General features: G+C 43.8%; 1 protein-coding gene across 2 annotated transcripts in view; it reads left to right on the plus strand.

The window, feature by feature from the left end:
- GLS2 (glutaminase 2) overlaps positions 1-20822 on the plus strand; it is a 252782-nt gene that overhangs the window by 27066 nt on the left and 204894 nt on the right. For both annotated transcript variants that reach the window (XM_086959521.1, XM_086959530.1), the window contains exons 2-3: positions 14243-14345; positions 17717-17838. In XM_086959521.1, coding sequence (XP_086815647.1) covers positions 14243-14345; positions 17717-17838 — 225 coding nt within the window. The remainder of the gene's footprint in view (positions 1-14242; positions 14346-17716; positions 17839-20822) is intronic.

Below are 20822 nucleotides of genomic sequence, written 5' to 3' on the forward strand. Positions count from 1 at the left end.
ATTGGCTTGATAGTTTAGTCTGCCCTGTTCCCATGATGCACTGGGCCAGGGACAGACTGATTTGCATATAGCCAGGTTCTGAGCTGGGATGGGGCAGTGAGATAAATAACGGTGATGGATCAAGCCCTGATCTTTGGACTGGGTAAGAGTGGTCTGCTCAATTCAGACACTCTGTTCATCACCACCCCCTTTTGTAAATCGTTGTAAACAGGGCTGGCAAACTTGTTGTTATCTCATCACATTGCTGAGTGTTCAAAGACCGACAGCAAGTGTCAGAGGCTGTTTTCACAGGGCGCCTGTTCTGTGCCCCAAACCCCACCCACTTCGCTGCTTATTCTAAAATTAGCGAACATCTCAGTGTGGAAGCCAGCAGCCTGTTGGCTCTCACGTTCCTCCAGCTGTTGATTCTCCTCCCACGAGAGCTTAAAGTAGGGGTTCCAGCGGTGCTTTTTCTTTGAAGACAGGTGCAGATTCTTCTTTTTCTACCACTTTTCATCACTACGAAGTACAGCAGGCACGCTGTCCTCACACCCCCCACTGGAATGGGGTGCACCCTCACCCTTGCATGCCCCACTATTAGACAGCGCTGCGATATCACTATGCCTCTCGTCAACACTAGGTTGGTTTGATTGCTTCTCCAGTCTCCTGCCCGCCTACTGCATCCCCACACCCTGCCATGTTGAGATTGGCTCAGAACGCTCTGTCCACAAACCAACCTCTCTAGTGCAGTCTCACTCTTGCCTCGTACTCTGATCTATACGTCACTTGTCGTCTAGCTGGTGCGCTCTGTGGCATTCTCATTGCTATTCCTTCGACTCTTCTTTATGGCAGTTTTCTACCTTTGTAATTTCTTCTTTTTGACGGTTTGCACCTTTACGCCCTTCTCTATTGCAGTCCTGCATTTGATCTTCACTGCAGTGCCACCCACCATCCACCTCCATTCGAGATGCATGCACATTGTCTCCCCCACCTGCACTCACAGGGGAAGTGCCTTATGGGGTGGTACCAACAACGCCAGTGTTTATGGCTGTGATTTCACAAAGGAGTAACAAAATCTCAGCTGCAGGGGCTTTGGTGCTGCATTTGCCTGGGAAACACTTACCATCTCATCTGGCCATGCAATGCTGAAACACATTAACATTGACAAATCCAATAGATCTCACATTGCCGCGACCTATTGGCTTTGCCAATGCCTGTTCAGTCAGTGCCATCTTAATGTTATGTTATGTTATGTTATGTTAAATCAATTTATTGAGCGCGCTAACACCATTAGGTTTCTTGGCGCTGTACAGAGGGAGCAAGGAAGTGAGACAAAAGGAAAAACCAGACTAAGGAAGAACAACTAGTGGTAAGCTATAGTGAACAGGTGCGTTTTGAGGGACGATCTGAACGTGGGGTAGGGGGAGGATAACCTAAGAGGGAGAGGAAGGGAATTCCAAAAAGACGGAGCTAGGAAAGAGAACCTAAGGCCACCGTGTTTTTTCCGCTTGAATCTAGGGACAGAAAGTAAAGCCAGTTGGGATGACCGAAGGGTGCGAGAAGGGACATAAGGGTGGAGCAAAGAGGAAATGAAGAAGGGACCTTGACCAGTGAGGGATTTAAAGATAATGCAACCAAGCTTAAATTTACAGCGAGCAGAGACCGGAAGCCTTACAGTATACAAAACATTGGACTGCAGAACACATATCTCTGCTAGACAGGAGTGGAACCCCACCCTGGGTCATGGGTGGTTACTCCCAGTGATGTCATGCTTGAAAAGAACAGGTGGACAGTGTCTGCTAATTATAGATCAGGGGGACACACCTTTTAACCTGTATTAATTTATGGTCACACTATCGCCTTTTCCACAAACCACTTAAATTCTTTGTCCTTAACTCTCATAAGAAAGAGAGCGCATGTTTGCTAATATGAAGAATAAAAAAGAACTTCTATTGCAAACTTAATAAACATCAAAAAGCTGTTAGATATTTGTTGCAAAAAGATATTGGAATCAGTTTATTAAAAGTCAGTCTTTTGTTTTTCCTAAAAAAAAAAGGGTGAAGTAGCGCAGAATGTGTAGAAAAATGCAGAAAGATTCCAGGTTTTCCACAATTACCCAAAGAGTGATACAAATAAACATGTTGCCATAAATAGTCTGCTTGTCACTGTATATTAGAAAAACCGAGCAGAAAAAAGAAAAGCAACATTTTGTTTTTCATCAAACACCTGATTTAATTATGCTCCGTGGCCTGACCTGCCTTTGCCCTCAGCTGTTGGCTATGGTAGCAGGCATTGTGACGTCAGACCTCAACTGTAATAAGTTATTACAGTGTAGTTTTAACTTCTTTTATTTTATTATCGGTAACTGGGTGTTACAAGTCGTCTATTACAGAGAAATTAGACATGTTTTATGCATAGGTTGCAGAATCCCATGTATTATAAAGGACATAGATAACTTCTAAGTTTATATTCCCAGTCATTTTAAAATGATTGATGGCGTTAACAATTCTTTTTGCATGCTCTTGTTCACCTACTATGTAAATAGTCTGGGCCTCTGCTCCACTGGCCAAAGATGGCCCACCATAGTTCTAGATCTCTGCCTGCATAGTGGGGATGCCTACGCCTACCATGTAGCCTCACTTGGCGTTTCTATTTCTTTTATTCCCTTCGGTGCTCATGACGGAGCGGTTCTGTCATGAACGCCGGTTGGGCTGTGCTCATGACGGAACCGTTCCGTCATGACCACACCCGTTTTTAAGAACGTTCAGCACAGCGCGAAAATTTGTGCCGCGCTGAACGGGTTAAACAAAAAAACTCCATGAGTATGAGTTTGTTTGTGTTAAACAATCACTCAGTCGACTTTTCTCCAAGTTGCATGGGGGCCACTGTTGGATTGCCATGCTTGGAGCAGCCATGCTTTGCATTGTGGGAGCGACCATAAGGAAAGTGGACAACGGTCCTGGTAAAGTTGGAGTCTTTGTTCATAAATCTATGGACACCCTTCTGCCGCCGTTGCTCTCGCCAACCTTAGGTGCTCACCACTCCTCTTGCTCTCCCCACCACTCAGGCGCTACAACTCATGCGCTACCCTACACATTCTATCACGCGACCAGTCTAAATAGCAGCACGAAGCAGCCGAGGACTGACGAGCAACACAACACTATGCTCAGTGCCTTCAGGCAGGGAAATCTTTTGATGTGGCCTTGCTTTAAATAGGGTGGAGTGACCATCACTGTTTCCTGGTTGCCCAGTGGCAAGAGGCTGCAAGGTCAAAGATTGCACACTCTGTAGGTAGATACTGTGAACTTTGCCTACCTGTAAATGAGGAAACTTCACAGATGGCAAACCAGTCTGCCGGCTTATGATGTGGCTCCCGCTTGACAAACTCTAAATCACCCTTGTACCTCAGACAGGGCAGGCATCTTTATTGAGCATTAATGCTTTGTGTCAAATGGTTTCTGAGTTCCAAACCACGTGATCTGCTTATCATCTTGTCCTGAACCCTTCTCAGCTCCTCCACTTTGCATTCTTCCCTTGCTGTATTCCCTGCTTAGCTCTATGAGCCTGCCCGTAACCTCCCGACACCTGTCATCACCTTCTTCCGGGCATCCCAACGTAGTGGCAACACATGTTGGCACTGGGTGACAACATGCCTTCGGGCGTGTAAGAAAACACAGCGGACACCCTACTCACATGGAACCAGGGTACTCATAATTTAAACAAAAAAACTATGGTTCCTGTGAACACTTAATGGTTAATATTACAATATGATTATCAGCACAATCTCATTTAAATGGGGGAGCAGAAAAAATATCAGGTGTATCTACATTGATAGGTCCTGATGAGACCCCATATTGTTAGCAGGGTCGAAACGTCGTCGACAAGTTGAAGCGAACCAATTCCCAGTCCCTACTATTATTGCACTAAGAGACTGTTAACATTTATTTATTTATACTGTGTATCTATTGAATGGTCGTTTCTACAACATCATTGAAACCTTGTTGGTATGTCACAAAAGTCACAATTAATACTCATAGGTTTCACTTCTTTCACTTGGGTCACTCGACACTCAAAATCTATAATAATTGTGAATTTTCATATATAAAATAACTTATTTCTCCACACACTCTGTGTTACAAGTCTCTTCTTTCACTGATTTATTTTGTTCCCCCATTTAAATGCGATTGGGCTGACATACATATTGTAATATTAACCATTAAGTGTCCACAGGAACCATTGTTTTTTTGTTTAAAACATGCCTGCTGGAGCATGGGGTTTCACTCTCACTTACTCATAAATCATAAACCCCGCGTACTGGTCAATGGATCTTTAATGTCGACAGAGATACAAAGAGCAGCAGTCAATGTGAAAACGTTATCATTAACATTTCTTCTAATTCAGCCAATAAAGAGATTTAGTGTGAGTAAAGGGTTTTTATTTTAGATCTTTTAGTTTGTCATATTTATTAAAGTATTATATATTCCAAGTCTCATCCTCAACGGTTATTATAATCAATTAATCAACATTAGATAGTAAGGTAAATCAATATATTAATCAATAATGCAATCAATACAATAATAATGAAACAAGTGTGTTCCATTATTCTAAATTAATCAAAATTAAATGCAAGAAGGAAAGAAGATGTCATTTCAGAAACCCATGAAGGGGTCTGACCAACGAATCAAGCATAAGAAACTTTAACATAATAAGCTGGAATGTATTCTCAGATCAAATAACAGCCGACCAAGAAAAACGCGAAGACTTTTTATGAAGAGAGGTCTAAGAAAACTTAGTAGAGAGTCTCCTCTCAGAGAGTCTGGGATAAGAAACACACCTATTGCTCTAACTAGTCTAAGAACACGCCCATTTTCTATGTTGCAACATTATTCTTTCTTCTTCAGGTTGAACAAAAAGAAACCAGTATGCACCTGGGAACAGGTTTACTCCCCAGCTTCTCACCAGAGTAAAATCGTCTTTTAACCATGTCCTTTAACGTTGCGGCACATCCTTTTTTTGTTTTCCAAAAACGTATTCCCATGAATCATCCTGCATTTCGTCTGCATCTAGCGATGAGAACCTTACTATAAGACGTCTCATACAAACTAGTGTCTACTCACTTACAAATAAACAGTAGGTTCTGAAATTGCAACGTCTGCAGCAAAGAAATGAAATACATCTTGCACAACGGTCTTTTAATGTGAAAAACAAGCCTTTCGGTATTAATATATTTTCTAATTAATTCATGGCATCTTCGGTTATGTCAAGTAAAAAACCCTTGCTTCATTTCTGTGTTACAGGCATATAGTTTTTTAACACATTTAACACATTTAATTTGTAAATGCAAGATCAGTCCATCATTTTTTATGGAGAATTTAGCAAATATTGCTAAATTTGCAGCAGCACGCCTGTGCTGAGATTGCCACACCAGTCCTCCATAGGGCAGTGCACCCTCTACTCATGTTTTCACTTTAAGCCTGCTCATCTGTGGGTGCCAGTTCCTTGGCATCCCCACCCTCACTTAGGCAAAGAGACAAGAACACAACCCATTTGTACCTGTTTTGCTCTGCTCGTTTTATTTGTATGGCAATGTGTTTATTGACTCCTATGTACATTGAGCCCTGCATCATGAAAGTGCTATATTTTTGCATTATTTTTGCTTACTTTAATTGAATTATTATATTCATCACAGTAGATTCATTTTTCTTTCTGTTACTTAAAGCTATTTTGTACATCCTAGTTTATCTGTCCATTTCTACAGATGTTTTCATTTGGTCTTCAGAATGTTAGATCACTTGTGAAGAAGTTTATAATTTTACAATGTTTCATTTGCATGTATCACTGAGATATGGATTTCACCTTTTATCTTTCTTCCTACTAAACAATTTTTCTTTCAAACCCCTGGAAGTCAATGAGGTGGAGGTGGCGGAAATATTATTTTTCAACCAGACATGATCGATAGTTCTTGGTCTATTTCTTTTCCAGTTGTTTGAGCTCTTTTGAGCATCTTTTTGTTAACTTCTGTCAACCTTGTTCTTGCTTTTCCCAACCTCTTGCCCTCCTATATTCCTAGTCTGTCCTTTAACACAACTTTGACAGTTTTTTTTTATAACCAAATGTTATTGTTTTTCAAAAGCAAATATACAAGCAATTGCACCCCTTCCCAATACCCACACCGGATCCCATATTTGAATAAATCAGTACTAAGATTGGCCCCTCACCCAATAGATGCAGGGCTGCAGAGTCTGTGCGATTTTAACTTTATTTTTTCTGCTGTGTTTTTCTCTACAATTCATGTTTCTTGGCAACTTTCACATTCATTATTGATCTTTTCTTCTCTCAATTATGCCTTCTTATGAGTTAGGGCTATTACCACCAGCTTATATGCACGCTAAGATGTCCGTGGATCTATATCCATTTCTTCTGATGTTTTTCCAATGTATTCTTTGTAAACTATGTGTCCCACCCACAGATCATTTCCCGCTTCATTCTTGATGAGCTCCGATGTCACACCACTACTCCATCGTTCCTTTACCACCTTGCGTGCGGCCCCGATTTCCTCAGTGTGCTGGACATTCCTTAACTGTGTGTGGTCGTGACGGAACCATTCCGTCACCAGCACAGCTCAACCGTGACTGATGACGGAATGGTTCTGTCACAAGCATCGAAGGGGTTAATATAGTCCATTATCTGAGCGGCTTGTGCCGGGCATCTCTTTCGACCATCGTTTGAGCCTTTGTTTCTAACATCCTTATTTATATTGTTGCTGCTGCTACTGACACCTCCTCACCTATGGTCCTTTATACAATCTATGTTCTTCATACGGCTTTTCCACACAATCCCACATATGAGCCACATCGACTATGGCTGATTACCTCTCTTTCTTTTTTGATGCATTGACATGCTTCTTCATAAAGCAGAACATCATTGGCTTAAGCCCCAAACTCTATCCTCCGTTAAGGCTTTTCTTCAATCTCCTGTGAATGAATGAAATAATGAATGAAATAAAGTTTCTATAGCGAGTAACTACCCTGAGGCCTCGGGGCGCTTGTGAGCAGACAGGCAGATGTACCGTAGGATTGTTATGTAGCGCAAAAGAGATGAGTTTTAAGCAGCTTACGGAAAATTTGCAGATTGGGTTCCCTACGAAGAGTAAGGGGAAGAGAGTTCCAAAGACTGGAAGCATTCAGTGAGAAGGAGCGACCACCCCATCTGGATCTGCGTACTTTTCTGGTAGTAGCAAGGAAAGCGTTGCTGGAGCGAAGACTCCTGGAGGGTGAGTAGGGAACCACCATAGGATGGATGACGGCGGGACCAATTTTCCAGATAGCTCCATGGGACAGACAAATTGCCTTGAAACGTATTCTGGATTGGACGGGGAGCCAGTGAAGTGTATTCAGTGCAGAATGCGCAGACTGCCTCCGAGGGATCTGGAGGAGTAGGCGGGCTGCGCAATTCTGGATTACTTGGAGTTTTTTGATTGTAGCCAAGTGGGTGCCCAGATATAGGGCGTTCCCATAATCTAGTTGCGAGAGGATAAGGGCTTGCACCATTATCCTGCACGCCTGAAAAGGAAGTAAAGGCAATATTTTCCGTAGCATCCTCATCAGGCCAAAACAGGTGGCTGAGAGCTTGGTAGCTTGATGGCTGAAGCAAAGAGAGCTATCAAGCCATATGCCAAGACTCTTGATCTGCTGCTTAGGAACAGGCAAATTGCCAAGACAGATCGGTCAGGATAGTATCAGCGGGGACTTACCATCCGGTTAAAAAAGTCGCCAAATAAGAGTATTTTATTTCCCTCATCAATAACTTCTCAACTCACACTCATCATCTCTTCTCATCTTTTAGCTCCTTGCGTCCTGAATCTGATCTTTCTTCTATCAACCCTTCGGATGCCTTCTCTACTTATGTAAATTCTAAACTTTATATTAGCTGTGCATATACACTTTTCTACTCCTGTTTCATCTGTAGCTTGCAGGAGTTAGACTGACTGTGACTTGGATAATGAATCTGTGAACCAGCACCATCTTCCCATTCTGATTCAGCCTTCACCGATTTCTGAATCATGGCAAATTGTACGGCTTCTCCATCGGATCATTTTCCTGCTATTCCAACACACTCCGTCTACTCTCTTGTCTTGATTCATCTTATTATCTTGGTTGATCTTTATCATTTGTGTTTTTCTGTCTTCCTTTAAATCAGATACCTTTATTCCTTTATTGCAAGAAAAACCTTAGATGCTTTGCTTCCCGCTATTGCCCTTTTTGCCTGTTGGGTTGCGGTACCGGAATATCATTGTCTAAATATCATCATTTTGTTGGAGTTCATTATTTGCCAGTGCTGTAGATGAAAGCAGTTTACAAATTCAAATAAATAAGAACATAAATAAGTAAACCCCGAATGTATGTCTATTCCAGAGAGTGCAGATACAAATACTAGTATCTTGTAACCAATGAGCAGCACAGTAGTCCTTATGGCCAGGAACAGCAGGAATAGACAGAGACTGATCAGAGAACTGCCCAGTTTAGCCAGTGGCCTGTTCAGAGCCTGTCGAAAAGGACTAGAATCCAGACTCCATTGACTGCTGTTCAGTGGCGTAGCCAGGGTGGGTGTGCGGCGGTCTGCCCGGGCAGCACTCTTTTGGGAGCGGCGGAGGTGAGAAAGTCAAACACCACCATCCCCCCGCGAAGAAGTAATCCGTCTGCTGTCACCCAAACCCCGCCCCTCAACAAGGGAACAAGTCGGTTGTCGGCTTCCACCCCCCAACCCCCCACTCTTACCTGCACTGGGCGGTAAAGTTAGGGGCCGCTCTTGGTTGCAATAGGGCTAGCTATGCCCAGGGTTGGATTGGGATCAAAAATCGGCCCGGGCACACCAAAAAAAAAGTGACCCGCAGTTGCGTATTGTCTTTCCACAAAACACTGCTTCAGAGAAGTTTTATGGAAAAAAGGGGGTGGGGCATGTTTTATTAACTTCACTTAGATAAAAGAAAATGCACAGATTAGTTCGCACTGCTGAGCCACACATGAATGCAAGTGAGACCACTTCTGCTCAGGCCCCCCTGCCCTGCTCAATTAGCATACATTAATGGGCCGGCACAGCGAGAGAAAGGGAGCGATACCTCTGCCCAGCCGCCTCTAGAAATGCCACTCAGGCACCCACTGGGCCGCTGGCGGCATCCTTACAGCACCAAAAGCCCACAGGATGCCCAAAAAAGCAGCCCACAGCTGGAACTCGGCTACCGGCCCTTCGGCTATTTACCGAGTGCTCGTGTTACCAATTACTAATCCGACCCTGGCTATGCCACTGCTGCTGTTTATTACTTACCCGTGTTCGGTAAACTGCCCCTATTGCCTTCGCTACAGTGAATCTTTCAGTCCAGAAGCCTCACTCCCACCTGGAAGCTATTTTAGTTTTGGAATTGACCTTATCTACTAAGCACTGAGGCTATTTGTTTGTTTTACAACAGATGGTGTTCATGGGAAGGAACACTTAGTGACACAATTGTGTACTTAGGACAACATTAATGCCGGTGCAACCTACTGTCTGGATCAACTCACTAAACTGTTTGCACATATTTGTGACACAGAGAGTGCTCTTTGGTCGGACTTTATCTGAAGAATCCCTACAAATCCCTTCAGAAATGAACCGCCCTGACATTTCAATAGCACCACACCCTGCCCCCTTTTACCAGGGGAATGCCATCAGGTAGGAAAAATGCAAGTGATGAATAATTTAGATTCAACCCAAACTATTGTTTACCACTCTATGAAAATTGTTCTCCAAAATATTTGTACTCACCTTCACCATTATAGGGTTCACCATTATAGGGTTGGACCAACATGTACAAATTGTGTCCTATAATATTGTAGTGGAATGTATAGCATTCTTTTACCCTTTGTGGGCTCCAAAGTGCTTTCTGGGTGGATTAGTTAGGAACTACATAGTTTATGTATTTTATGTAGAGCTTTGTAACTCTGTTGACGTTGTAGAGTGCTTCTGATTTCTTTGAGGTTTCTTGGCACCTTTCGAAGTGGCTGGTTGAAAGAGTGTTGATTTTAGTTAAGTCTAAAAGGTGCATGCTGTGTGAAGTACTTTAATTTTGGATATGTGGGTTAAACATGCTGATTCGAGAATTTCTTTGCATAAGCATGTGGGGTGGGGGGGGGTCATATTGCCGCAGAGTCTTATAAGGGAGTGCAGCGGAAGGAGTGGGAGAGACAGGATCACAACTTGCATATATTGACCAGTGGTTCTTTTGAGCTTAGTCAAATTGGAATTAAGTCTGTTTTAGATCTTTAAATCTATACATCGAAGGGTCGCCTGCCAGTTTGAGTGTTTTTATGAGCAGGGATTATCCGGAGTGGTGGCATTCAGGATTTGAGAGGCCTCCTTCGACTGCAGAGGTTGACTTTTGGTAGGATGAAGATGGGTCCAATCTGTTGACTGCCCGGTGGGTCATGTTGCGAGTTGAAAGAGATTCTTTTAGACAGCGGACACCAGGGCCAGAATTAGAAGGCAGGGGTGGTGTGGCGGCATCTGCTCAGGTCTTGTTCTATTCACGCTTCAGCAGTCTTGATCCATTCATAGTCAACGAAGGGCAATTCTAGAGCTCTGTGGGGGAGCACAAGGCTAGGAAAGAGGGACACAGCTTTTACCACGTGGGCTCAGCCACGCGTGCCGTTTTCTAACAAGTGTAACAACTCTTGCCTTAACCACGCATTAGCGTGGTTAAGGCAGATAGAAATCTTTTGTCCGGATGGGCGGAGAGAGTAAGAGAAAGCATTGAAACAGAAAGCTCCGGATACAGACAGGTAAATTGGGCTGGAGTCGGGTTTGGGGAGGGGTAGCTTTTAGGAGGTGGGGTCAGTTTTAGGGTTCAGGGCAGGCGGGTCAGGGTAGTTTTTTGAAACGGGACTGGGCTTTAGGTCTCAGGACGGGGGGAGGGTCGGGGTAGTTTTAAGACTGGAACCGGGTTTGGGGGGGAGGGCAGTTTTTAGGGGTGGGCCAGTTTTAGGGTTCAGAGCAGGGTGTTGGGGCAGTCTTTTTAAAAGCGGGCAGTGTTTTAGGGCTCATGGTAGGGTGCTGGCTTGTGGGTAGTTTTTAGTGGTGGGTTTCGTTTTAGGGCTAAGGAGAGGAGGGTTGGGTCATTTTCTTAAAAGTGGGGCAGGGTTTTGGGCCTCAGGGAAGGGGAAGGGTTAGGGGTAGTTTTAAGGGTAACACAGGGTAAGTTTAGGGCTCTGGGCAGAGGAGCTGGGGTTGGGGTAGTTGCAGGTAGGGGGCAGGGTTTTAGGCCTCAGGGTGGGGGAGGGGTAGTTTTAAGGGCAGGGTGGGGTCGGTTTTAGTGCTCAGGGCGGGGGGCAAGGTAGGGGGATAGGATTTTAGGGCTTAGGACGAGGAGGGCGGGTCGGAATAGTGATGATCTTTACCAGGCATATCTTGTTACCAATCATGCCTTTACAACAAAATTGGGTGGTAAAGGCATGCATGGTAAAGGCATTCGTGATGAAGGAATGCTTGGTTAAGATGCATTAGTTGTTGGGACCGCATTGTAGAGGCATACATGGTTCAGCCATGCGTGCTTCTGTCATACAACCTAAGGAGATGATCCTGGTTAAAATCGCATTGTGAAGAATGGATTTCTGGTCTCTTTGATTTCCTATGGTTGAAGGGAGAAAGGTTGGAGTCCATGATCACCCCTAGATTCCTCCCTTATGTAAAGGTGTTTGAGGCAGATCCGAGTTCCTAAAGCCAGAAGATGGTGAGATTATAATTCTGCTATGCTCAGTGAGTAAAGATCTTTGTTTTAGTGGAGTTTAGCATCAGGTGACTCTGCAACATAAAAGTGTGTATTGCCCTTGGAGCAGCACAATTTAGAGTCCACCCCTATATGTCACAGAATGCAATTATATACGTGCATTCAACATTATATTTACTGTGTGCCTTAAGTTTATTAAAGTGTGTGCATTTTGTATACATATTAATGAAATGTATCCACAGTAGAGACTAGAGAGTTAAATATGTGTGCACTACTTGTTCAGTTTAACCACATGGCTGCTGCGGGGATTTTTGCGCTGTGCTGAATTGCTCTGATTCCCACTCTTCATGACGAGCTCAGCTCGTCATCAGCACACGACACCCGTGGGTGATGACGAGCTGAGCTCGTCATCAGCAGCGAAAGGGTTAAATACGAAGGCATGCATTCCTTATCCACGTTTTACACTTACACTTCATGTTATATTTGCATATGTAAACATTCTTTTACTCACATTTTACATTTATTCCCAAAGTTACACGTGCATATGTATAATCATGTATTCAAAGTGAACATTATATGCTTAGTTAAGTTAGCCTGTCTACCGGTCTCGGTTGAAATGCATTTTGCTTTGCCAGCATGTTTTCTCTTTTCTTTGCAGGTTTATTATCATGATTTTGTTAGTTAGAGAAAGGTTTGTTGTCTGTATTACACTGTTAAGAGAAAGATCTTTAGGGAAAACTTGGCAGTGATGATGGAGAAACAATTGTTGAAAGAGGCCTTCTGTTCATCATGTACCAGGATGGCAAGGTTTTCAAGGATGAGAACCGCAGTCTCAGTTTGATACATTGGGAAACTGAAGTGAGGTTGCAGATGCACTCGAGTAGTGCCTTGATTGGCTCCTGGTGGTGTGAAAGGAGATAAGGATGTTTCTGAATCTCCAGTTACTTTTAAATAGGTGTTCACACATTTAGAGTCAGGAGAGATTCCCTTTAGACTTCAAGAGGTACTGGCCTCTCTGCGTGCCCTATTCTTGCAAGCGTGAAGCTTTTTGCTAAACACTTATTTTCTTTTTCCAAGACTTCTACTGAGGTCTGATCATGCTGACACCTTCTATGCTTCTGAATTAGAGTCCTTGATAAATTACCCTATATCTGATCTATGTTTAGAAAAGAGAAGGGAGAGAGAACCTGTTTGCTTTAATTTGGCAATTAGGACTGTTTGTGCCAGGTCCAAGCTCCTTCTGCTCCTGTGACAGCGCTAGCAAAATATGATTTTCATTACTGCCATTACCCTGCACTATGGTGACATAACATCAGCAGAAAACAACTTCCTTCAAGACTGTGACATCTGGAGGAAAAAAAATTCTTCACTGTTGTTACTTAGAGCCAGGAGGAACTTCTTCCTTCACTTCTGTGTCTTACAACCAACCAAAAAACAAACAAGTGACTTGACACTAAGATGAAATACATTCACAGTCACTCAAAGAGGCCTCTATGATCATACTGCAAAGTCATTTTGGGTTTGAACAGTGGTTCTTAACCTGGAGTTTGTGATCCTCTGAGGTTCCATGACACCTACTCAGGGGTCTGCAACTCTTTAGAAATTAAATCATTTAAAAAGATTAATAAGGTATATATACATTGAAATGAAAATTTTAGAATGCTCTATAAAAGTCCAGACATTTGACCTGGAGGCTAAAAATTAAGTAGGTATCCTTAGCTTTATTTGTGTGAGTAGCCCATGTATGCCAAAGCAAATCTAGTATAAACGATTTGATTGGCACAATTCAAGCACTGCTGTGCACAACAAAAAGAGAGAGTGCGTGAGGAGCAAGAAAAGACAAAGTGATATGCTGGAGTCTAGCATATTTATTTGCCTTTTAGAAATAAAATCAAATTTTCAAAAGGTCCAACGTCCAATTAAAATTAAACTTTCAATTTTTGTATACTTTTTGTTACTGAATTAAAATATCAAAATGTGTGTATTTGATTGAAGTATTTTTGTTTCTGTGCTGTTCTGTATTGTTTTGATGTTCAAATCAGCGAATCTGCTTATTCATTGAGGGTCAACCGAAGTCTCAAGGTTACGACCCGTTGTGTTAGATTGCATTGTGGATGTGCGGCTGGCAGGCCTTGGTGGCTGTTCAGTGTGTAGCTCATCTAAGTGCTGCTCAAACGAGTCAATACATTGTTATTTATTTATAAAGGGAAGCCCACACTGAAACTATATAGGCCAGCCATTGGAAAGTAAAGAGGGCTAGAGGCGGAAAGAGAATGAGCAGAGGGTGGCTAAAGAAGAAAGCAAGAGAGTGAAGAAACCTTGAGAAAGGGTTTTGCGACGGGGAGTACAAGGAGTGTGGACAGGAAGGACAAGGGAATGAGAATAATACATTCACATCTCTCTACACTGCTACTACCAACACCACCAAGACTCGCCCGCACTCCGCTAGTAGTTCTGATGGTGTTTTGAGAATGTTAATTGTTTTTAATTTTTTAATTTTTTTATCAGGGGAGACGTGAGAGGGAGCAGCATGTTGGAGCGCCTGGGAGACCTCCTCTTCTACACAATCGGTGAAGGCCAGGAGCACATTCCTATCTATAAGTTCACACGGGTGAGATATAGCCTTCTAGTCTCTGCGTCTCGATAGACCTGTTCCATTCCACCAAGTATGGGATACAGAGATAGACTAGGACTGACCTGACAAGATGGCAGAGCCGCAAGGGCTGTCCCAAAAGGCTACCTAGGTTGTTTATAGGCCGCCATGTGCTATTCTTGTGGCCAAGGTGGTCTTTTTTTTTTTTATAAATGGCTTGTGTGTTATGAACCACTTCCTATACGTTTCCCCAAAAGTGCATACCAAAGTGCTGCCCAAACAGAGTGTGGGAAAAATATCAAATCACAATTTGTGTACATAATCAACTTTTCATTTGGGTGCCAAGACTGTCTCTTGGCCCTGTCCAATCGTGGGTGGTGCAATAGTCACATATTTTAATAACTTTCTTCAGCAATGCTGCCCACAGAAGCATTCAGAGATTAAATAAATGCAAGCAAGACTACCTTGTCTCCACTCTGTTTCTTATTTTTATACCCTAGTCTTGACTCCCTAACACCACGGCTGGATCTCTGTACCTTAATAATGAATACCAGAATCAACCCCATGCACACCCCACACATGTATTATTAGTGTTGCAGTCAGCGTTCCTCAGGGTGATGGTACCCCATATCTTCAGTGAGGGACAGGATCCTCTCCCATATATTCATGGTCTTGATACCCCGAGCTCTTTCCATTGGTGCACGATTATTCTTGCCTTCTGCCATGCATCAGCATACCACCATCCCCATTGCTGGTTTGCCACTGAAATAACGTCGGCCTTTCCCCTATATTTCCACACTGCCCCCTTCCGGTGGGGTCCCTCTACCACAGTATGTCACCTAGTGTAACGTGTTTCACCCATAGGCAGTTTCATTCGACCAGTGTCATTCTCTGAGTGGCCACAGGTGTCACTGCTGCACCCCTTTCTTCTTTCTTCGGGAGCTCAACTAAATCCGTGACATCACATAACTGGGCTGTGGGTTCCCTCAACGACCTTAGCCAATATTAAAAAGTATAACCACATTCTGAGTGTCGCTGCTGCACTGATGTAAGTCCCTCCCCTTCCATGAATCATTAAATGTCAGAATGAAGGGCCAGATGCAACCCATTTGCTCCTGCAAAAATACCTAAGGGCCATGTACAAACCCTAATTAGCGAGTCACAATTTATTTACGACTCGCTAATTAGGATTTGCGACTCGCTATTAGGAAGGGGCGTTTCGAGGGCATCCCTTCCTAATAGCGAGTCTGAGCCCTATGTATGACTGTTTTGCGACCGCATTTAAGGTCGCAAAACAGTTGCAATTTACCACCTACTTCAAGTAGGTAGTAAAGCATTCACAAACAGGAAGGGGTCAGGGGACTCCTTCTCCTTTGTGAATGCATGGGAAAATATTTTTTAAGGGCAGGCAGTAGTCCCAGGGACCACTGCCTGCCCTTAAAAAACAAGCATTGGCATAGCCAATAGTTCTCACTTTTGGGACCTTATAAGTATTTAGTTATGCAGCACAATATCCTTAGTGCAACAACATCAACTATTGCATGGTTAAACACTTATAAGGCCCCAAAGGCGAGACCAATTGGCTATGCCAATGCTTTAAAAAAAAAAAAAGGACAAGCAGTGTTATCAGGCTCTGGCTGCCACTTAGAGCTAGAGAGAGAGATGTATGTAGAGAGAGAGGGAGAGGTGTGTAGAGAGAGAGAGGGGTGTGTAGAGAGGGGTGTGTAGAGAGGGGTGTGTAGAGAGAGGTGGGTAGAGAGAGGTGTGTAGAGAGGTGTGTGGAGAGAGAGGTGGGTAGAGCGAGGTGGGTAAAGAGAGGGGGAGAGAGAGAGGGGTAGAGGTTGAAAGCTATCATTTTATCTCCTGCAATCAACCCACATTTGGTCATTCATGAAAAGTACAGCAGACTACATTGAATGGAAAATGTTATTGAGCCCCGCAAAAAAAAGCATGTAAATGGGATTTTTTTTAATTCAAATGAATAAAGTGCTGTTTGCAACAAGTGATTTTATGCTTCACAAAAAGACCACAAACCAAGAAGACACACAATATCAGCTGGAAGCCCTTTTGTGGCTCCCTGGACATCACCAGTACATTAATCACCACACAGAAATTTCAACAAAAGGCAACTGAGGGTAGCCACTGGTCCCATCTCTAACTGGAAATTAACATACTACTTACATACCCAACACTTGAAGAGCATACATTTGTACTAGTAGGGTATGGAAAATGACCACTGACATGGTATGGTTTATCCACATGCTGAAGATCTAGATTGCACACCAACAAAAAGAAATAACCCTACCACCCAGCTGGCCCTGATTCGGTATAAGAGTCAAGTCAATACTCAAACCTGTCTAAAACAAAAACGCGCGAGTGGTGCGTGCGCACGCGCGGGAAGCTGCTAATTAAAACAGGCGCTGAAAGAAAAGTTAAAGAGTACGCGCTGTGAAATATAAAAAAAACATGCCAGTGTTGCACACGCGGTGGCAAAAGTGAAAGTCGCTGCTCGTGTAAGGGTGGAAAGCCAGATGGCGCTCTACGGCGCGCGCCCGCACGCTTAACCGTAAGCTCTAGGATCATGGTAGCATTTTCTTTAAAGTCTCGCCAGTGCATTCGCTGGCTCAGGTGAGACCTAATGAAATGAAAACGTTTAATTTTTTTTCAAATGCATCCCGTTAAAAAATGTAAAAACTGCTGTATTTAAAAGCAGTCCCAGACATAGAGGTCTGCTGAGCCCAGCAGGCCACCATCCCTGGAGGGCCAGCCATTCCCAAAGGGGTCGCAAATTGCGAGTGGCTCATGAATATTCATGAGCCTCACTTTTTGCTACCCCATTGGGAATCGCTAACAGTGTCTCTGACACTGTTGTACATTTGCTTTTGCGACTCGCAAATTGCGACTCGCAAATTGCGACTCGCAGCTTTTCACGATTTGCGAGTCGCAAAACCAAATGGCCGCACATCTGGCCTGAAATGATTAAATGAGGTTAACCACTAGGCGTCACTGCTACTGTGACGTTTGTCTGCGCAATCCAGAATATGGCCATTTTAATATTCTAGCCGTGACGTGTCTCAGTTTCAATGTTTTTATCGACTGCCTTTTTTCTGAAACCATGCCGCCATAGATTATGAGGCTTGGGGTATAGTGGCTGCAAAAAGTCCCTCCATTGTAGGTGATCTTTTATTGAAGCGAGATAAAGTGGATTCGTTGTCACCATAAAATACTCTTTGGGCTGTAGATCTGTGCTAGTGCATACAAGACACTCAAAATGTGAGTCATAAACAAAAGAAGTGGTCACATCTTTCTACTCAGAGACCACAATGGATAGCAATCTTGCTCTGAACTGTCAGTCTCTGATGTGTCGAGGGTTTCTTTCCTTTTCCCAGGCGCTGGAGGCTACAGGACTGAGGACCAATGACCCTCGACTGCGGGACTGTATGGGGCTGTTGAATGAAGCTGTCCAGGAGTTGAGCAGCGGCGCTCTACTGGATCGAGACCTCTTCCAAAGGTAAGAATTCTACTGCGCTCTCATGTGAACGGGGTCCACCTCGAATTCAGACATCGGTAAAGTGTTTCTCTGCAAATCCTCTCTAACTTTGGCATTTGTATGTCGGTGAGGTGACCAGCTTGAGTGAGACTAATGGGCACTCACATAACATGGTGTTACTTCCACCATGGATGAAAAAGCTGTGTGTAAATTAGCTCTTTGTATGGGTTTGTCAGTTCAATCATTGTTGTCTTGTCAAATATCTCTGCATTGACCGAAACAACGATTTTCAGTGAAGCATTTTTAAATCTTGCCCAAAAGCACTGCCACACAAATATATGGCACATTATTTTTGGAGGAGTTAAAAGCCCAGCTATGGCGTAAACCGTACCAATGGGCTTTGTCACCCGTGCCTGTGTTTATACCTACTTGCCTACGCAGTTACTGCTAACGTCTGTGACATGTTTAGGGTGCCACAGCCCTGCTTCCTGCAGTGTAAACATGGCCGCCGGAAGGGAGCTCTCGATGAGCCTCGCACAGCTTTGAATTGGGATACTCAAAACTCATCATCGGGCTCCAACGTTTCCCATTGGCAGATACAGCTAACAAGAAAGGGAGAGGTCATGCCCAACTGACCACAATACACTTTAACTCACTTATAAATTGTAAAATTACCCTTCGGGGGTTGCCAGACTGTGTCTCATACTGTTGCCTGCGGTAAGTACAAGAACTGGCAAAACCGACAGGTCTGGGCTTAGCAAGCTGATGCCCTGGTTATTTATAAACAAATAATATTTTTGTAAGCATATGTCACAAACAGAAAAAGAAGGCACAGACACAAATTTAAACAAGCATTGGCATAGCCAATAGGTCTCGCCTTTTGGACCTTATAAGTGGTTAGTCATGCATCACATTATCCTGGGTGAGTTCAGACAATTCCAGCATGGAAAGTTGTGTTGAAAAGAAAGCCAAGGCAGGCTGGAGGTGTCACACTGGCACAGCGCCACGTGCAGTTACAACCGGCATGAGAGAGGGAAGGTTGGGAGGGGCAAGGAAGTTCAGTAGAGAAAGGAAATGACTTAACTATGAGGCTGAGAGACAGCAGGAGGTGTTACTGGTGGACAAGATGGGAATGCAAGAGCGAAGGGACTGGAAGTGGGTCAGATATCATTGAAGATGTAGGGTTGTTTGGATGCATGTGGCAAAACAGAAACGCCAGTGCTCGTGCAAGCTGACAGCTTGTGCGCTGCCTTCCGTTTGAAGCCCAGCCCCAGCAATCCGGGAAGACACGTTTCTAAATTAATTTGACTTGTGTCAGAGAGTAGCAAGGAGGATTAGACGATTGCTACTAAGTGCTAACTTTTAGCTGTTAAATTTGCAATAAAGTGGCAGAAGTTACATCGGAAAAAAGAAACAAAGCATTAGCAAAAGTCTGTAGCATAGCAAGCTGGTGACCCTTAAAAAGAATATATGTGACAATAAAAATAGAACTCATGCCATCTAAATGTGACGGCCATATGCTTGTAGATCAAATTTAGTTTTATTGTATGAGCTAATAAATAGTATATGGGCTTCTTTTCAGGCAAGGGTGCTTAACGCAAGCATTGGCAAAGCCAATTAATCCTAACTTTGGGAGTCATTGCCTTTGCCAATGGTTTTTAGCGATTCTGTACAGTGTCCGCGATGTTGAATAGCATGGCGTAAGACTAAACAAAAAAAATGTACAATGACGCATCAGCATGCATGCCCATGTCTACAAAATATTAGCGCTTCTTATTCTTTATTGATTCTGGTTGGATCAGTATATGAAATAAAATTATAAACGGGAAAGCATTCCTTTCTTCTTTAGGCGCGTGTGAAGGGAACCAACACAGGTGGTGCGAGTGTGGAAGGAAGCAACACAAGGAGACAAAGCAGGGGTGGGGGGGGGGCGAATCAACATTGAGGGCACAAGTGTAGGAAGCGTTAGAGAGGGAAAGGGAAACAACGCTGAAGGGAGAGAGGGAGAGAGAGAGAGGAAAGTGATGAGCAGGGCAAAGAGAAGCACATTGGTTAGAGACACAAATGTGGAGAGTATGTATGTGAAAGCATATGGGGAGGGGAAGAAGTACACAAAGGAAAGTACAACACAGGGCAAAAGAGCAGCAAACAGGCAACAGAAATCAACCTGGAGTCTGGCACAGTGGGGAGCAGTACACAAGGGAAACTGCTGTTAAACTGAAGTACTTTAAAGGAAAAAAAAATGCGATAAAATGACTTACACACCCCAAAATTAAAACCTGGACTGGGTGAGCCACTAATGCTCGCACAGGGACCTTTCAGAGTTTTATTTTTTCACTATTGCACTTCTACTTAAGGTAAATGTAGCCAAAAAGGCATTGCCCTTGCAGGAAAGGTGCATATTTCTGTTTTAAGTAAAGAAAAATGTAACACGAAACCACCGAAAGAGCAGACGTGCAGTTGAAGAGCCAACATGAATGAGAAGCCCCCTTACACGCACACAAGGGTGCTCTGTGCCCGCGCCGGCCGATGCCAGGCTACTGATGCCCCAGACACAAAGAGCTGCTGTGTTGCGCAGCACCAGCTCCTGCTAGGAGGCCTGAATTAGCCGGGGTATTGTGGGTGTAAGGTTTGTTGCATGAAAAATAAACTTATGGGGGAGGCTTGCTTGTTACTTGCTAAAAGAAACAAGCGCTGTTCACATGGCACTCCCAGCAACCCGAGCCCGGCAGCGGGCGAACGCGCTAATTAACAATTGCCCGCAAGGTGCGATACGCTAATTCACGCCTTTCAAGCACTCTTGCTTGTGCTCCACCTTACGGGAGCAAGCAGCGGCACGGGGGCTATTTGTTTTCAATCAGCGCGTGCCGCTGCTCACTCCCGCAAGGTGAACGCCAGCACAAGCACTAGTGCTTGAAAAGAGCTGAGCTGACCAATTTCTAAAGGTCATCTCCTAGAGCAGCATATGCGCGTTGCTTAGGCGAGACCTAAAAAGGCACGGACAA

The sequence above is a fragment of the Lissotriton vulgaris genome, chromosome 1_1 (assembly GCF_964263255.1).
Source record: "Lissotriton vulgaris chromosome 1_1, aLisVul1.2, whole genome shotgun sequence".
NCBI classification, from domain to species: domain Eukaryota; kingdom Metazoa; phylum Chordata; class Amphibia; order Caudata; family Salamandridae; genus Lissotriton; species Lissotriton vulgaris.